Source organism: Lynx canadensis, chromosome C1 (genome assembly GCF_007474595.2).
Source record: "Lynx canadensis isolate LIC74 chromosome C1, mLynCan4.pri.v2, whole genome shotgun sequence".
Lineage (NCBI taxonomy): Eukaryota > Metazoa > Chordata > Mammalia > Carnivora > Felidae > Lynx > Lynx canadensis.
The window spans coordinates 27,381,176-27,398,579 of record NC_044310.1 but is presented as its reverse complement, the minus strand read 5'-3'; the positions used below and the strand labels follow the sequence as shown (position 1 = coordinate 27,398,579).

General features: G+C 38.3%; 1 protein-coding gene across 2 annotated transcripts in view; it reads right to left on the bottom strand.

Moving 5' to 3' along the window:
- Positions 1-888: 888 nt before the first annotated feature.
- The window catches only part of AGO3 (argonaute RISC catalytic component 3), a 124,305-nt gene continuing 107,789 nt past the window's right edge, over positions 889-17,404 (bottom strand). For both annotated transcript variants that reach the window (XM_030325783.1, XM_030325784.1), the window contains 5 exons: positions 16,331-16,525; positions 15,857-15,991; positions 10,963-11,064; positions 2,831-3,030; positions 889-2,309 (listed from right to left, as the gene is read on the bottom strand). In XM_030325783.1, coding sequence (XP_030181643.1) covers positions 2,201-2,309; positions 2,831-3,030; positions 10,963-11,064; positions 15,857-15,991; positions 16,331-16,525 — 741 coding nt within the window. In that variant the 3' untranslated portion in view covers positions 889-2,200. The remainder of the gene's footprint in view (positions 2,310-2,830; positions 3,031-10,962; positions 11,065-15,856; positions 15,992-16,330; positions 16,526-17,404) is intronic.

The window sequence follows — 17,404 nt, the reverse complement described above, 5'->3', positions numbered from 1 at the left end:
TTCAATACCTTAAAACAAAATCAATAAAACAGAAGTTTTGTAAAACCTTTTCCATATTTCAGTGATTTAACTCATTTAAAATGATCAGTCCTAACCTCCTTTGCCACCATAACCCTAATTTTAAAAGGAAAGTTACACTGGTGATAAATTGGCAAAAAATGTTTTAAAAATATCATTTTACATTTTCCTAATTAATTTTAGTAAATGAAAATGGGCACCTAACCAGTATGATTGTTCAATAAACATGATCTATTTTCAAAATATTAAATGTCTTCTAAATGTTAAGTTATTCACTGTCATTTTTTAAAAAGTAGGCTCCACACCTGAAGTGGCACTTGAACTCATGATCCTGAGATCAAAAGTTACATGCTCCACCAACTAAGCCCCTATTCACTGTCATTTCTTAAATCAAAGTTCAACTCTATCTCTAATATTTAAGATCAGACTCATTTAGGAAATTTAACTTCCTTCATTTTCATTAGGATTTTTAAAAGACATTCTTTAAACTTGAAAAATTACAAAACTTTCCTTCTGAAATTAAGGCTGTATTACTTTGCCCTTTTAAAATTATGGAGGTGCCTGTTTCTCCCACTATCTGTGGTAAAGAAATCAAACAGACACACCTTTCCTTTAAAACTGCTTATTGCACTAAAAGACAGCAAAACAAGTTGTCAGTTCTTAAAATAAACATGATTACATTTCTATAAAAGATGTTGCCAATACAGTTCTCTAATTATTAAAGCACTATCCTAATAAATATAAAAGGAAGCTGTACTTCAAAACATACATATATGTATATATATATATACATACATATATATAAGCATATATATGTATGTATATATATATACATATATATATATATATATATATATATGAAAATCACATTAAGGTATGAGAGGCAACAAGTAAACTAGCAAAAAAAAAAAAAATTTAAAATAAAAAAAAACCCTCAGCAACCCCTTCTCTCTCTCCACCCAATTTCAGAGGCCTCAACCCTAAAGAGTTTCAATCATTTAAAATATTTGCCCTTTATGAAAGCTGTAAGGGATTTTCATGTATAACCCATAGCAACAGAAAGCTTTAGAATACATATCAGTTATAGAGAAATTTCTGAGTTACAACTTCTGACAAAGTTTTATATTTATAGCAGCTTTAACAAACTAAAGAAAAATAATAGTTTAAGATTGCTACTGCTTATATACACATTGCACAAATGGCAAATGTTAAGTTCAGAGCAGGAGTGGGCAGACACTCTCATAGAAACTTCATATATATATATATACGTATATATATATATATATATATATATATACACACACACACACACACACATATATATATACATACATATACGTGTGTGTATATATATAATAATTTTGTTTAAGAAAGCAATATCAAGAGTTGAGGACTTAGAACTGTGTATGAGACAAGAGACAGGAGTAGGGTGTGCAAAATAAAAATAAAACTCTAGTTTGCCATGCTTCATATCCAAATGAACCAGATACACGAACATCTGAATGTCACTGGTAGCATCAGGAAAAAAAAATGTAGGTGATGAAGGCGAGGGAGGTAGAGAGAAATCAAAGTGGTGGTGGGAGGATGATAAAAGGGAAAGAAAGTTTCCCGATGGAATGAACTATAAAATACACACACAGACACATATATATCTACTGTCAGTGTAGATCCAGATATATATGCATATGAAGTATACATGTATATATTTAAAATATACACAGATACCTTTCACAAGAATACACGAATGCACACTAATTTTTTTGCACACATAATTGTGAACAATCACTTTGATTATTCATGTAAGGTGTGTGTTTTTTTTTTAAACCGTCATTTACTTTTTCTGTACTTTTTTTGCAAAGATAGTTGTGCTGCCAAGCAACTTGAGGTAAAGGCATTAAAAGGGTTAGACTACAAGAAAGTGAAAACAAAACAATGGCGATACTTCCTAAGGAGACCGCACAAAAAAGCAGTTGGCTGGTTTCATATTGCATAATGGTGCTGTGTTCCTTGATGAAGTAAACAATCTTCCTTATATTAACATAAAAATCAGACCCTGGTCCCCACACAGTGTTGGTTGCTGTATGGCTGGAGGCATTCCCACTCAACTGACTCCACTGGAAACATACGCTCTATGTCGATGCATCTTTTCAATTCTTCCTCTCAGAGAATATTCTTGGACTTTTTAAGCAAAGTACATTGTGCGTAAGGTATCTTGGTGAATCTGTACAGCCTTGGCAAGAGCTTGTGGATCTCGTCCATTGCTCTGTCCTGAAACATGACTTCCTTCAGCACTGTAAGAGAAGTGGCAATGAACACAAAAACAAACCCTATTCTGATGTAGTAATTTTAGAAAATATTACTCATAGAAAATTTCAAAACTATTTATATTAAAAAAAGAGAGGCTGGCATTATGAACATTTCTATCACCCAGATTCAATGATTATTAACCCAAGGCCAATTTTGTTTTACTTCTCTCACCTCCCCAGGATTGTTTAGAAGCAAATCTCAGACATCCCATCATTTTGTCTATTAGCAATGATCTCTCCCTTGAATTAACCTGGTAAAGCAACTAAATCACTATACCATTCTAATACTAATAAGCCTAAAGTGCACATTTTAACGGAGCCCTTATCTTGGGTAGTCAGTTCTGCCTATTGTTCCTTTTCATATGGACCACTGAGTCCTCTAACAGCTTGTGGCAGAGAGGCACATACATGGAAACACTTAAAAGAAATTTTGCAAGAAAAGCCTAACATGCTGACCCATACTTGGTTTTGGGTGAGAATCTGTATTTGTTGTGCTTTTATACTACCTGTCATGTTCTTTGTCCACGAGATGGTATCTGGCTCTGAACGCTACCAGGTGAGCATAATACGCTGGTGCAGGTATAGAAACAGATCGTGTACAGCGCACGTAAGTGTGGCAGAGCTGGTAAGTCAGCAGCTGAAGTTCATCTGCAGTAAAGCAGTTATCGTCCCATAAAACATGATAGTGTGAAGGACGGCTGGTACCCTGTAGAGAAGGCAGTGGATGTTCTGTTGGTTTTTAAACATTTAAATAAATGCTCATCACAGACCAAGTTATATTAAAAAACCAGCTTTGCACATTAGTAAAATAAAACATACTTTACTTAATTGATTCTGGGTACATAGCCAAACGAAATGAAAGCAGAGACTCAAACAGATATCTGCACACCCTTGTTCAAAGTAGTAGTATCCACAATAGCCTACAGGCAGAAGCAACTCAAGTATCCAATGATGGGAGAATGGATAGAAGGTGGTATATATATACAATGGACTATTATTCAGGCTTATAAAGAAAAGTCTAGGGGCCCCTGGGTGGCTTGGTCGGTTAAGCGTCCGACTTCGGCTCAGGTCATGATCTCACGGTCCATGAGTTCGAGCCCCACGTCAGGCTCTGTGCTGACAGAGCCTGTTTCGGATTCTGTGTCTCCCTCTCTCTCTGCTCCTCCCCTGTTCATGCTCTGTCTCTGTCTCAAAAAAATAAATAAACGTTAAAAAAAAATTAAAAAAAAAAAAGTCTAACACATGGATGAACCTTGATGACACATGCTAAATGAAATAAACCAGTCATAAAAGGACAAATACTGTATGATCCATTCATATGAGGTAACTGGAGAAGTCAAATTCAGAGAGACAGAAAGTACAGTGGTGGCTGCCAGTGGCCAGGGGTGTGGTGGGGAAGGGGAATGGAGAGTTAAGTGTTTGATGGGTATAGAGTGTCAAGGAAGATGAAAAAGTTCTGGAGATAGATGGTCTTATGGCTGCACACAATGTGAACATACTTAATGTGACAGACTGTACACTTAGAAGTAGTTAAAATGGTAAGTTGTATGTTGTATAATTTTACTATAATAAAAAAACCCAGAACATTTAGTTGAGTTCCTCTGTAACAGTTACTATGTTAGATACTGCAGATTCAAAGAAAAACAAAGTCAAAGGTTTCCTTTCTTTTGGAAAACATAATTTAGTAGAGGAGTTAATGGCATCTATAATTTAAAAGAAACTAACAAAAGCTATAGTACTACTGGCACTTAGTCCTGTATGAGAATACCAAAGGAAGTAATTATAGGGCTAAGCCATGGTTCTTCACCAAGGGGAAGGGGAGAGAGGGAGATTTTGTCATTTTTGGGCAGCCAGTGTGAGAAGACGCTAGAAAGAGTCAACAGCCTTACCAAAAGCACAGGGGGAATGGCTAATAGACCTGTGTGAGCAGAGTATGGTGCACAAGGGAAAAAAGATGAAGTCTGAAAATAAAGTTTGGAATCAGATTCAATGACATGCCTCAGAATTTGGACTTCTACCTGTAGGCAGCAGGGAAAGTACTGCATGTTGGGTTTTTTGGTTGTTTTTTAAACAAGAGAGACTTTAGTTGGGATGAGACTGGGGTTTTATTAAAGTAATAGCAATAGCATGGAGCCTGGATTAGGAATAGGAAGACTGGAGCACCTGGGTGGCTCAGTCGGTTAAGCATCCGACTCTAGATCAGGTCATGATCTCATGGTTCGTGAATTTTAGCCCTGCGTTGGGCTCTGTTCTGACTGCTCAGAGCCTGGAACCTGCCTTGGATTCTATGTCTCCCTCTTTCTCTGCTCCTCCCCCGTTCACACTCTCTCCCCCTCAAAAATAAATAAACATTAAAAAAAAAAAAAAAAAAGAAGAAACAGGAAGAGACTGAAAGCAAGGGGAACATCCAGGAGGCTGCTGCATTAGTTTGAGCACATGATGATGAAGATCTGAACTAAGGAAATGGCAGTAGCAAGAGAGAAAAGGAGAAAGATGAGTTAATACTTTAACAAGTAATTTGAGCATCATTTGTTAGATACTGCATAAGATTCTGGGGATAAAATTCAAATTACCAAATCTTAGCTCCTCCAAATTATAGGCTTATAATGCATTTATATTGTACATTCACACATTCAGTATTTACTGAACACTCACTATATGCCATGTCCCGTATTGAATGCCAGGCGCACAGTAATGCATGAAGAGGAGACATGGATGTGAGCTCTGAATGATAACAGAGGGCTTGTGAGATTGGGGGGAAGAGCATCTCAGGCACAGGGAAGAGACAGAGTAAAAACCCTAAATACATGTGACTCATTCAGTTCTATCACTGTTCTTGTCTCCATCACCATCATCTTTTGCCTGGATTATGTTAAGACTCCTAGTTGATGTCCCCTACACAACTCTTATTCCCCAGGAGAATCTGTTTTCAGTAAGAGTGAATTAAAACACACACATACACACACCATATACCTAACGATGTTCATGTCCAGCTTAAAGCCTCTTAATGGCTTTCCAATGCACTTTGACTAAAATCCAGGTGCTCATCCCTGCCTGACAAGGCCTGTATAATTCAGCCCCGGCTTGTCTCTCTAACCTACCCCCATGTTGCGGTCACAGCCTCCATTTGATTCCTTCAATGGATAATGTTTTTCTACCAAAGAGCCTGTATGTGCCTCTGGCAGGAATTTTCTTCCCCCTTCTTGGCTTAACTCCCACTTATTCCTCTTGATTTTACCTTCAATGTCATTTCTCAAATGTGATCTCCCAACCTAAATCAGTTCCCCACTAAAATCTCTCTTCCTAGCTTTACTTTTCTTTTATTATGCTTATCCCAACTTATAAGTATGGATTTGTGAGATTACTTACTTAATAGGTCTCTCCCCCCACCCCCCCAACAACCTATAAAAGTAAGGGACTGTATTTATTTGTTCTCTCTGTATACCTAGCATCAACACCTATCTTCTAGGAGGCAGACACAATAAATATCTGTTGACTGAATGAATGAGTAGTCTCTGCCTTTTGGGACTTCACAGACTAGTGTAAGGGGGAGAGAAACAGAAGCATGGTTACAACGCTGTCTAATAAATACAATAAAGAGGTATGCATAGGGTGCTCAGGCAGTGCAGAGGAGGGGCATTTGTCTTGGGGAAGGATATAAGAAAGGCTCTGGGAGGAGCTGATCCTCAAGATGAATCTTAAGGGATGAACAGGACTAAATTAGGGAAGGGGTAATTAAGGTAAGGGAGAGACATGGTCAGGAGAGTTATGAGAACTCTGTTTAGAATGGCTGTCTAGAATGGCTGTAGTCCTGTTGTGTTTCTGTGTGTTTGTGTATGTGAAAGGGAGGAGATATAGAGAGGAGGAGAAAAAGAAAGGAAAGGAGGAAGGAAGAGTAGGAGAAAAAAAGCAAAACAGACTGAGGTGTAGCAGAAGTGAAGGGAGCAGGATGCAGACATCAGGAATTGAGTATGTATGCTGTCCTAAGAAAATGAGACTTTACCTTCAATGGACATGTTAGCACGAAATAGATGAATGATAGGGTCTTATGTTTTAATTAATGAGGGAGAACAGATTAAATGGGGGCACTTAGGATCATTTTGCAATTGTACAGGAAAAGTAATAATGAGAGCTGAATCAAGCAGGGGAAGTGAGGATGAGAAGGGTCTGAGAGTGAGATGGTAAATTCTACAGGGTTGAGGGGTGGATTTGAGAAGGGTGGCAGGTGAGAGGGTGTAGTCAAAAACAACCTCAAGGTCTGGAAAAAGTTCTCTCTGTAAAGAGATTTCAAAGTCATAAATATTTAAACTTAAAAATTTAAACTAAATGAAGAACAAATGGAAAGGCAAGATGAAAAGAGAAAAATGTGTATGGAAATCAAATGGTGGATGGTTTCAACGAGTGAGTGACAACAGTATTGAATGTTGCAGAGTTCAAGAAGCAGCAGTGGAAGGCTGCTATAAATTGAAGAGGATACAGCCAATTATAGTCTCTTCTGTTAATATAAACATTTTACAGAAATATAAATACACAGAGGAAAGCACATGGACCATAAGTGTATAGGATGAGGAATGTTCACAAATACCCATGAAACCAGTACCCAAATCAAGAAGTTGAACATTAACTGCAACCAAGAAGTCCCTTTGTGCCCTTCTGTGGTCACCATCCTATCTACTCTGCCTTCAGTAACTGGACTTTTAACATTATAGGTGACATTAAAGATTGTATCTGCTTTTGAACTTTATAATAAATCACATCACTGGATCACAGTCATGTGCCCTTCGGGTATGACTTCCTTGGCTTGACACTGTGTTTGTGAAATCCATCCATATTGTTGCAGCATTCTCTTTGTTGTAGAATATTCTGTTGTATAAATATACATTATTTATTTCTCCAATCTACTGATTGTGGGCATTTGAATTGTTTGTAGTTTTTGACTATGACCAGTGCTACTCTAAGCATTAACGTACTATCTTTTGGTGAACATAGATATGCATTTTCTGTTGGGTATCTTGGAGATCCTGGGTCATAGAGTATGCATATATTTAACTTTAGTAGATAACGACAAGACAGTTTTGAAAAATGCTCATGTTAATTTATACTCACACTGGCAAAATGTAAAGTTTCAGTTGTTCTATATCCTTAATATCATTTGTCTCTTTAAATTTCAGGTGAATGTCTTTAGGCTATTGTTTTAAGAATAGTTTAGTTACAAATGGAAGAAATATACGAGAGAATAACTTGAAGGGAAATACAGGACCAAGGAACTGTAGTTTAGGATGGGGAAGTGTCAGCTAAGGGGATGAGGTCAGAAGCTTGGAAATGACTGAAGGTACAAAAAGAAGGATAACTGGTGAATTGAGACCAACTCGAGTCAGGCGAGAGCAAATTCGAACAACACTACACACTGAACCTTTCCTCCTGTGAGAAAGGGGAGAAGAAAGCAGGTGTGACTGACAGTATAGTTTCTTACTGAGGTAAAAGGAAGGGGTCATGTTCTGAGTGTCAGGGCAAGAGACCAAGGTTAGGGCCCCTTGGAAAATGGTATTAAGAGCTAACAAAAGAGGAGTTCAAGGATTGTTAAGCAATAGTGAAGGAGATCTTTGAAGTTGTGGTGATTTATATCAGGAAATTATAATTTAGGACACTGTCTGCTGTGATTCCTCAACAGGGAGCATTTATCTTTTTAGGCGAACTCCCTGTGGAGGCTCAGAGGGGTCCCAGGCTCCCTTCAGTTAACACATTTCTAATAGTATGTCAGGTGGGTTTTTTTTCCCCCCTGCTGTCCTGGAATTGCAACTAGGGTCTGAAGGAGAGGACTAAAGGTGTTAGGCACCCCACAGTCTAAAGAATTACCAATCTTTGGAGCCAGCCACCTCTCCTCAAGGGCTCACTGAGAGAAGCCAGGTTAGGACAGGTCTTACCATCAATTCCCTGGTGCTGGCCTCTTCTCACCTAATCCCCATCCTCCCAGTAGAGGAAAAGAATGATTATAGGTTTTGTGAAAACATGGAATTGCAGTTGTGAGGAAAGGTACACTCTCTCTCATGAAAATATAGTAAGAGGGACTCCAGGAGAATCCATTATAAAGATAACCTGTTGGAAAGGGAGACTTTTATCTCATGCCCCAGCTGGACACTTCCCGAGCTCAGAGCCCACAGGCCCACTCTGCCATCTCCACAGGGCTGGAATGGTAAGAATTACTATAAACAGTTTTAGGAGCCTAAAGGACTGAAAGTGAGCATAAGTGCAGGAGCTCCTAAATACTAGCAGACTGGCAGCAATATGAGATGAGTTAGAGTACCTGAAGGAGGAGGAGAAAGAGGTATCTCAGAATCAGGCCATGGTCCCCTCCTCTATTCAAAGTTACCAGGACCAAAGCTCTAGCCTGATCTGGGCAGGTAAAGGGCGGAACAGAGTAGTAGCAAGCTTTGACGTGATTTGTAAATTTAAGTTTTAAAGATGAGTGTGAATTTTACCTCAAAATAAAATGCAGAAGGGAGAAAATAATACCAACAAGACCAATAAAAAGCATTAAATGTTATGGAATTTGGCCAAAATGTTGAAGGGTCTGTTAATCACTGATAAAGTTAAAAACAATGACACAAAAAAATAATCTCTTATACTGGTTAGAAATGATTGGGTTTTTAATTTTAGCTGGTAAAAAAACAAGACTCCAACAACAACAACAAAACAAAACCCAAGACTCCTGTTTTTATCTCTGAGAAGTTTGAAAATTCTAATAAAGCTGAGAAGATGTGTAAAAAACCATCCTCAGTCCTTGTGAAATGTTCCTGGTTATTTACTGACTAAAGTTTCAATTTAGTGTTCAAAAGGAAAACTGGTCCCTAAAATTGCTGGTTAAACACAGTATGGAAGTACCTCTGCCTTTAAGATTCATAATGACCATTTGCCTATCAGTAGCATACAAAAAATCTAGAGTAAAAAATTCTGTTTAACCAGCATTTCCAGAATTCATCTGAACGAAAAATCTTTTTTTCTTTTCTATAATATTTATTGAAAAGTCACAGCAGTAGTGTTCCATGGGATACATGGACAGAAACACTCGTTTAAAAAATATGTGCTCCAATTTTACAGATTTTATCTCTGGAAGGTACTTTTAACTTTGTTTTGTTAAATGACTGTTACCACCCACAGTGGAAATGTTTGACATTGATTCACTAACTGTGAAATGGAACAGATATAAGAACACAGATAAATGAGTGGGATAATAATTTCAAAGCTGTAAGAGTGGAACAAGGGGTTAGTGTATGTGGGCCATACAAGACTTTGAGATACAGCTGTTCAGCATAGAACATCTTCCTGAAATTTGTTTTAATCAATGGCAAGTAACCTAAAATAGTTTGGTGCTACATTCTGTCAGACATCCTAGGAACAGAGGTTCACTCTGTCATTGAAAAGTTCGAGAAACACTGAATTAAGCTTATGTTCAGGGCACCTGGGTAGCTTAGTTGGTTAAGGGTCAGACTTTGGCTCAGGTCATGAACTCACAGTTTGTGAGTTCAAGCCCCACATCGGGCTCCATGCTTACAACTTGGAGCCAGCTTGGGACTCTTCCTCTCCCCCACTCTCTACCCTTCTCCTACTCAAGCTTGTACTCTCTCTCTCTCAACATACCTAACTAAATAAATAAGAGGATTCATTTAAAATAAATAAAGCTTATGTTCTACTAAGTAATAAAGCTAACAAATAATGTGATCTTATGAAAAAAGTAAGACTCTTTTAATTTTTTTTTAATGTTTATTTTTTGAGAGAGAGAGAGAGAAAGAGGGAGAGGGAGAGGGAGACAGAGAGTGAGTGGGTGAGGGGCAGAGAGAGAGGGAGACACAGAATCCAAAGCAGGCTCCAGGTTCCAAGCTGTCAGCACAGAGTCTGACAAGGGGCTCGAACCCATGAACTGTGAGATCATGACCTGAGTGAAGTCAGGCACTTAAACGACTGAGCCACCGAGGTGCCCCGGAAAGAGTAAGACTCTAAAATTATTTCACTGAAACTTAATGCTACAAATTGATAAACTCTTTCACATGCTCAGTATCTGCCAGTAAATGCCAGAGTTCTCTATGAAGTATTATTATCAAAAAGAAGCAAATGTCAAAGGAAGAATCAAGTATTTTAAAATTTTTGAAGTTTTAGGTTAAATTGAGGACCTAGTTTGGGAGATTTATTCTGTTAAACTACTTACATTCTGGTATTTTAATAGAAATAAGCCCCTCTCCCCAAGGTAAGAAAGGGAAAGAAATTTATTTACTGAAAGTTTCATCTAATTTCATGTGGAAACAATTTAGAGTGTAGAAAACAGTGTTTCTTTCAATTAAAAAAATACACATAACAGGGTGCCTGGGTGGGTCAGTCGGTTGAGTGTCTGACTTCGGCTCAGGTCATGATCTCGCTGGGTTTGTGAGTTCGGGCCCCGTGTCGGGCTCTGTGCTGACAGCTCAGAGCCTGGAGCCTCCTTCAGATTCTATGTCTCCTCCTCTCTCTGCCCTTCCCATGCTCGTGCTCTGTCTCTCTCTCTCAATAATAAATAAACGTTAAAAAAGATTAAAACAAAACAAAACAAAACACATAAGAATGGAAATTCCTGAATTAGAACATTTTGCTGAAAGTGTAGGCTTACCTGTATTCCAGCATGGCTACAGAGGTAAAAATCAAACTCATATGGGTGTGTAATGTCTGTATCAACTGTTGTTCCAGCTGGGATATTGCCACTTCTTCCAACCTAGATTTGTTCGGCCAAAGTTTAAACAAATGAGACAAAGGTAAAGAATGTATCTAAAAGCACTTTTAAAAATGTATAAATATATCAGCTGATCCTGTGTTTCACTACCTTTAACTTGAAATACTACTTGAGCAGGCATTAACCGGAAACCTTTTTCTAGTCCTGGTTCCTATTCTTACATAGTGCTGAAAGTGAGAGCTGATAAACAACAAAGAGTTACTAGTGTCTATTGGTGCTTAACTAGCAGGTGATCCCAATATGGGTGGAACACGTAAAATTTTTCTTAAAATTACTTTAGGGGTGTCTGGGTGGCTCAGTCAGGTAAGTCTCCAAGTCTTGGTTTCAGCTCTGGTCATGATCTCATCGTTTGGGAGTTCGAGCCCCATCAAGCTCTATACTGACCTTGTGGACCCTGCTTGGGATTCTCTCCCTTTTTTCCCCCTCCCCCAAAAGAAATAAAAATAAAAATAAAAACAAATCTGCTATACACGTTCCAATTTATGGTACCTGTGAACAACAGGCACTCTTGAATGTGTAATTTATGAAAACTAGCATTTTCCTTGGAAACACTGTATTTTTAGAGAGCAAGAATGCTGACAACACACAACAGTAGTAACCATTTGTTAACTATGTGCCAGGCACTTAACGTATACTATTTCTAATCCTAATAATCCTGCAAGTCAGGTGTTATTCCCTCCTGTTTGGGAAACCTAGGCTCAGGAATATGAAATAATTTGCTGTACAGCACACAATAAAGGGCTGAACTGGTAGTGAAATATGGAACTGATTGCAAAGGTCCTATTCCTTTTATTTCATACTAGTAGTTTTAACATCTTGTAAGGAAGCCAACACCATGATGGCGATGGTCTGAATGTGACTGAAATGGTTCAAAATTTCTGATAAGGAAAGGCTTATTTTTTAAAGTTTATTTGTTTATTTTTGCAAGGAGCCGAGAGAGACAGATTCTGATGCAGGCTCCGGACTCTGAGCTGTCAGCACAGAGCCTGACATGGGGCTTGAACCCATAAACTATAAGATCATGACCTGAGCTGAAGATGGACGTTCAGCCAACTGAGCTACCCAGGCGCCCCAAAAGGTTCCTAATAAAACACTTCAAAATGCATATGTATACTCACCTCTACCTCTGTATCTCTAACACATTTAAAATCAGTAATTCTAAGTCTAGGTTTATAAGGTTAGCAAATTAGAAACTATTTTACTGACTCAGACATTCTTTCTGCATGTGAGGGACCACTATCAGGTAGTGGCATGAGTTATATATAGCTATGTAGCTATATAGCTATGTAGCTTAGCCTTAACTAAGCACAAAACAAAGAAAACAGTTCATACTAAGCACAAAACAAAGAAAACAGTTCATAATCAACTAAATTATGCCTATTCTTAATACACAAATCAAATTAACACGTATAAAAAGGTTTACTTTACTTACAGAGACAGCAGAATGGGTTCATATCACAGCTTCACCGGTTTCTAGTTGTTCTATCTAGGGCATGGTATTTTAACTACCTCTCATCTATTATTAGTAATAGTATTTAGAACAAAGGTGAAAGAGAAGCTGACAAATGAAGGACTAACATGACTAAACATCAGATGCTAGTAATCATTAAATCTAACTTAGGTTTTCCTAATCTTGCTTCTGAAGAAACATTTGGTTTTTCAGGCACAAAAAAAAATTACATAGAAATTTGGGGTCAAAGGCCTTTAACAACTGGAGGCCACAATAAAAAACTAACACTACTGCCATCAGAGAGGTTAACAGTGATTATAAGCATTCTGGAGCCAGAGTGCCTGATTTGAGTCCTAGGTCTACCAACAATTAGGCTTGTAAACCTTATTCTTTAACCTCATATGCCCCAGTTTCCTTCTGTGGAAAATGATAATAATAATAAATACCTCATAGTGTTGTGATGATTAAATGAGTTAAATTTATAACAAATACCTATAACAAATACCTAGTCTGCTATGATTATTTCCTTTTCTCTATTATTTTTCTTTTTTCTTTTCCTCTATTATTACCACAATCACCACCACCCTACAACTAGCCAACCTTTATTGTGTGCTTAGCATGTATGTGCCAAGCACTGTTTTAGGTATATTACATATTTTTATTTTATTTTATTTTTTTTTAATTTTTTTTTTTTCCAACGTTTATTTATTTTTGGGACAGAGAGAGACAGAGCATGAACGGGGGGAGGGGCAGAGAGAGAGGGAGACACAGCATCGGAAACAGGCTCCAGGCTCTGAGCCATCAGCCCAGAGCCCGACGCGGGGCTTGAACTCACGGACCGCGAGATCGTGACCTGGCTGAAGTCGGATGCTTAACCGACTGCGCCACCCAGGCGCCCCTATTCTTAGGTATATTACATATTTTTATTTATTTAATCCTTTTAACAATCCAAATAAGGAAGAAATTAATATCACCCAAACCTTGCTGGGATGGAAACAGGCACAGAGACGTTAAGTTACTTGCCCAAAGTTACATGGAGAGTGTAACCAAAGACAAAATATATACCAAACCTAGCATACACTTCTCAGTCTTTTCTGTTGAACCCTTTCCCCAAGGAGACACTAACACTTGCAATTCTCAAATTTCTCTGCTCCACAGTTTGAAGGATGGGAATGGAGCAATGGAAATGACAGCAAGACTGTTACTTGCCTATGCTTCATGCAGACAAGAATACAGATTTCCCTAGGTATTTACACCTCCTCCTCTTTCTAATTATAAAAATACATAGTCATACTACAAAACATAAAAATGAATTCTGTGAGGGGTGCCTGGCTGGCTTAGTTGGTAGAGCATGAAATTCTTAATCTAGGGGTAGTGAGTTCAAGACCTACATTGGGTATAGAAATTACTTAAAAATAAAATCTTGCGGTGCCTCAGTGGTTCAGTCATTAAGTGTCCTATTCTTGATTTCAGCTCAGGTCATGATCTTGTGCTTCTTGAAATCGAGCCCTGCATTAAGCTCTGCAGAGCCTGCTTGGGATTCTCTCTCTCCCTCTCTCCCCGCTCCTTCACCGCTTGCACGTGTGTGTGTTCTCTCTCTAAATATATAAATAAACATTTAAAAAAAAAAAAAGAGGGGCGCCTGGGTGGCTCAGTCAGTTGGGCGGCCAACTACAGCTCAGGTCATGATCCCACGGTCTTTGAGTTCCAGCTCTGCATCGGGCTCTTTGCTGACAGCTCAGAGCCTGGAGCCTGCTTCTGATTCTGTGTCTCCCTCTCTCTCTGCCCCTTCCCTGCTTGCTGTCTCTTTCTCTCAAAAATAATAAACATCAAAAGAACAAAAAAAAAAAAAAAGAGAGAGAGACATTCTGGGGTGCCTGGGAAGCTCAGTCGGTTAAGTGTCTGACTCTTGGTTTCGGCTCAAGTCACGATCTCCCGGTTTGTGAGACTAAGCCCCTGTCTAGCTCCATGCTGACAGTGCAGAGCCTGCTTGGGATTCTCTCTCTCTCTCTCTGCTCCTCCCCAGTGGTGCACGCTCTCTCTCTCTCTCTCAAAATAAATAAACATTAAAAAAAAAATAGACATTAAAAAAACAAAATCTCAAAAAAACTTCTGTGAATTTTAAAGGAAGCATTATTTAAAAGTTGGTTTACATGAATTTCCACTAATCACTCTAGAAAGTCCCTAGGTGTTTTTTTAAAAATATCTATCTATCTATCTATCTATCTACCTACCTACCTACCTACCTACCTACCTACCTATCTAGTTAGAGCACGCACAAGCAGGGGAGGGGCAGAGAGGGAGAGACAGAATTCAAAGCAGGCTCCAGGCTCCAAGCTGTCAGCACAGAGCCCCATCCCGATGTGGGGCTCAAATCCACGAACTGTGAGATCATGACCTGAGCCGAAGTTGATGCTTAACCAACTGAGCCACCCAGGTGCCCCAAGTCCCTAGCTTTTAAAAAAACTAATTCTTACAAGATTATTTTAAAAAAATGAATGTACCTTATTCCCTCTGAACATTTAAGACACACAGGAATAGAAAGAATAAGTTTAAAACTATGAGCTTCAGGACACTTGGGTGGCTCAGTCAGTTAAGAGTCTGACTCTTGATTTTGGCTCAAGTCATGACCTCTGGTCACTGAGATTCAGCCCTGCTTAAGATTCTCTCTCTCCCTCTTTTTCTGCCCCTCCCCTGCTCTCTCTCTCTCAAAAAAAAGTAATAATAAATAAAATTTAAAAAATGCTTCTCCCAGGGGCGCCTGGGTGGCTCAGTTGATTAAGCATCCGATTTTGGCTCAGGTCATGATCTCATGGTCCATGAGTTCAAGCCCTGTGTCAGGCTCTGTGCTAACAGCTCAGAGCCTGGAGTCTGCTTCAGATTCTGTGTCTCCCCTCTCTCTGCCCCTCCCTAGCTCATGCTGTCTCTTGGTCTCTCTCTCTCAAAAATAAATAAATAAATAAATAAATAAATAAATAAATAAATAAATAAATAAATAAATAAAATAAACATTAAAAAAAAAAAAAGATTCTCCCATCCTTAAAAAAAAAAAAAAACAAAACAAAGAATTTCTTCACAATAACAAAAAGCATTAACAGGATTTTGAATACTTGGAGAATAGAACTTGGTTAACAGAAATTCTAGAAAATTAAAAGCAACAACCTATTTGGATGCTTTTATACTCATAATCTGCTAAATTGAAATCTGCTAGTATATATTGGGACCTCTGCTTGGCAGAGAGCCTCTGTTAAGTGTTCTATGAGCTCTGTTAAGAGCTATCTGAGGTAAGTTTGTCTTATAGCATTACAACAGATGTAAAATTACCCTTTCTGTCCTATCAGCACAAAACAATCGAGTGTGATGTCTCTTCTGAACTACAATGTAGGTTATTCCAGGTTGATAGTCTTTTTCCAAACTGATGCAGGCTTCTCGAATTGCTAGTAGTTCATAATATAATACCTAGAGGAGATGAAATGGAAACATTTGATATACTCAGTTGTTCTCTTATATATGCTTCAAACTAAGATCATAATTTAGTTTCAGGACTTCTTAATCTTATCACCTTACAGTTAAATACACTTCTTTATTCCATTTAAACTATTATCAGAGAATGATGTTAGCAATCAAGGCTTACACATCCATAGTAAGCTTTTTAGAAGGGAAAATCTAAGGAACCATCAAATTTTGACTTTTGAGAATTTTCAACCTAATTAAGGCTTCTAACTTTAGAACTAGATACCATATTATAAACCCAGTATCTGATTTAACCACAGAATGATGAGATCCCAGGCAACCAACCTGCCTAAACTGTCCCTCTGAAACACCATCCCGATAAAAGATGATACGAGTAGGTTTGAACCGAGTTGACTTATAAAATTGAATGAGAAGTTCTCGAACCATGGAAGCCAAGTCCTGGATGATCTCCTGTCGGGGTCTCTGAACTCTTACTGTGGCACAGTATCTGCTTGGGTGGGCATCCATACTACCTACAACCTAGGTTGGAAAAAGGAAAGAAAAATAGAAATTAAGACAATCAAAGCTCCATGATTATGAGTTTTACAATAAAAAAAACTGAAAATAAGCACATGGATTTCATTTAAATTTGTAATTTACTATATAACATTATTACTGTTCATTTTCAAAGTAATAAAAAATTGATAATTCCCAGTGAAGAAGAGAATAAAAGATCCAGTATAGGGTCAAAAACTATTTTCTGGGGTACTTGGCTGACTCAGTTGGTAGAATGTATATGACTCTTGATCTCAAGGTTGTGAGTTTGAACCCCACATTGGGTACAGAGATTACTTAAAAATAAAATCTTCAAAAACAAAACTATTTTCCTATGAGTAGGTTGAACTTCACATTAAAAAAAAAAAAATCAGGGCGCTCAGTTGGTTGAGCGTCCAACTTCAGCTAGGGTCATGATCTCAAGATTCATGAGTTTGAGCTCCATATCACGCTGTGTGCTGACAGCTCAGAAACTGGAGTCTGTTTCAGATTCTGTGTCCCTCTCTTGTTCTGCCCCTCCCTCACTCATGCTCTGTCTCTCTCTGAAGAATAAATAAAATATTAAAAAAATTTAAAAAATATGTTTTTAGTTTTATTTATTAAAATTTTTTTAATGTTTGTTTATTTTTGAAGGAGAGAGAGAGACAGAGTGTCGGGGATGGGGGTGGGGCAGAAGGGAGGGAGACACAGAATCCGAAGCAGGCTCCAGGCTCTGAGCTGTCAGCACAGAGCCTGATGCAGGGCTCGAACTCACAAACCATGAGATCATGACCCGAGCTGAAGTCGGTCGCTCAACTGACTGAGCCACCCAGGTGCCCCTGTTTTTAGTTTTAAACTCTACACCCAAAGTGGGGCTCAAACTCA